Below are 2,178 nucleotides of genomic sequence, written 5' to 3' on the forward strand. Positions count from 1 at the left end.
GAACAGCCTTCTGGTACCTTTTCTTGGGGCTCCTTAGATGAGGATGAATTGGATGACTCGTTGCTGGAACTATCTGATGGAGAGGAAGATGATGGCCATTTCAGTTGCACGGAGGAAGAGATTCAGGAGCTATTGAAGGATGATGACCTACCAAATGAACCCTTTTCTAGGGGAGATAGATTGCTTAAAGATAACATTGGGCATGTTGAGAAGGTCTTGGACCATTCAGAGAATCCTAGTGCAGAGTCATCCTGGACAAACGGTGGATTGCATAAATCAAGTAGTGAAATGAAATTTCCTGTTGTTTCCAGCAAAGAGGATGTTCCTAACAAGGATTCTGGGAAGATCGAAGTCCAAGAAAGAAGACTAGGAAAAGTCATTCCTGTTCTGCAAAACAAATCAAGGACTAACGTTCCAACGTTTTCACAGTCCGAGCTAGAGCAACAGAAGCAAATTTATCTCAGGAATGTTATTGCTTATATAGAAGACCCTGTGGATTCTAACCAAGGTGCCTTGGGGGAGCTGTATGCCTTGATGGACCAAGTACATCATGTGCAGAACTCATGGCAGCATCCTTCAGACCTCACCAGGCGGAACTACGCACAGTTCCGACATACATCTCTGCGGCCAAGATACAGTCTGACTCAGTGGGTTGACAGAAACATGGGAAGTCACCATCAGTTCCAGCATCTCCCACGTTAACCCTACACCCTAGTTTACCCTGTTGGTCTCATCCCATTAGCAGTGAAAGTCCCTACCCAGGGTCTTTCCAGAGCAGTATCTCATTTCATTTTGCTATTTTATGCTTTGCAGATTTTGAATTATATTTTACACAAAATTTTTATTTTAAAAAAAAACAAAACAAAAAAACCTGTCCTATCAGTAGTCACACATAATTTGAATAGATTAAATGCAACAATTAAGAGGAAAAGAGTAGCAGAACAGATTAAAAAACCAAAGTACATCAATATGTTAACAAATTTAAGAAATGAAGAAACATAGACTGAAAAGCAAAGGCTGGAAGAAAAATAAACCAGACAGATGACATCCATAAAAAAGAGGTGTAGTAATACCAACCACTGATAAAATAGACTTCAGGATGAAGACCACGATAAAAGATAAGGAAGGACACTATATAATGATTAAAGGCACAATAGGTCAAGAAGACATAACATTGGTCACCATCTATGCATCAAATGTTGTTGTTTATTGTTTGTTGTTATGTGCTGTCGAGTCACCTGCAACCCATAGTGACCCCACGTACAGGAGCTCTGAAGCTTGTTCTATCCTGAGCCAGTCTCACTGATTCTGACACACTAACCCTCATTGCCCCAGTTACTGTATCAATACATCTCATCCGTGGTCTTCCTCTCTTGCACTGTCCCTCCACTCTTCCAAGTATGATGTCCTTCTCCAAGGACCAGTCTCTCCTGTCCATGTCTCCAACATATATGAGAGGGAGCTTCAAAATCCTAGCCTCCAAGGAGAAACTTGATTTTACCCTCTCTAGGACAAATCTATTTGTTTTCTTGGCGGTCCATGGTATGTTCAAGACTCTTCTCCAGCACCTAAGGCATCCATTCTTCTTCTGTCATCCTTAGTCATTCTCCAGCTTTCTCGTGCCTAACAAGTAATTGCAAAGACCATAGCCTGGATTGTTGTTGTTGTTGTTGTTTAATGCCGTCGAGTCATAGACGACTCATAGTGACCCTATGAACGAACAGCCTGAGCACTGTTCGTACATAGTGTTTCCGGAGGCAAGCCATTTCGGAAGTGGATGCTGCTCCTACTTCCAGGCTTGATTTAGTAGGGAAGCTCCAGCCAACACTGTCCACCATGGGTACCCGTTACCACGACTGGCACATCACTGTCCCAGTCTTCAGCATCACAGCAACCACGAGTTACCTCTGTACAGCAACACACAGACCAGTGCTATACCACCTAGAAGAATGTTTGACAGGAAGACAATTTGAACCTGGCCGAGGGCCACAGATGAAAATCACCCACCTTCGGCTTGGTAGCACAGCTTCCCTTCCACTAGGCCAACATAGCTCTCTCTTGGTCATCGTCATTGTTATTGTTGTTTAATGCTGTCGAGTCGTAGAAGACTCATAGCGACCCTATGAACGAACAGCCTGAGCACTGATTGTACATAGTTTCCGGAGGCAAGCCATTTCG

At 43.3% G+C, this 2,178-nt stretch overlaps 1 protein-coding gene across 1 annotated transcript in view; it reads left to right on the plus strand.

The window, feature by feature from the left end:
- LOC102866943 (S100P-binding protein-like) overlaps nt 1-702 on the plus strand; it is a 4,324-nt gene extending 3,622 nt beyond the window's left edge. Inside the window, exon 2 of the mRNA XM_006896001.1 lies at nt 7-702. Within this exon, the coding sequence (XP_006896063.1) occupies nt 7-702 (696 nt within the window). The remainder of the gene's footprint in view (nt 1-6) is intronic.
- Nucleotides 703-2,178: the final 1,476 nt, after the last annotated feature.

Source organism: Elephantulus edwardii, unplaced genomic scaffold (assembly GCF_000299155.1).
Source record: "Elephantulus edwardii isolate Elephantulus edwardi_28Jun2011 unplaced genomic scaffold, EleEdw1.0 scaffold00178, whole genome shotgun sequence".
Classification (NCBI taxonomy): domain Eukaryota; kingdom Metazoa; phylum Chordata; class Mammalia; order Macroscelidea; family Macroscelididae; genus Elephantulus; species Elephantulus edwardii.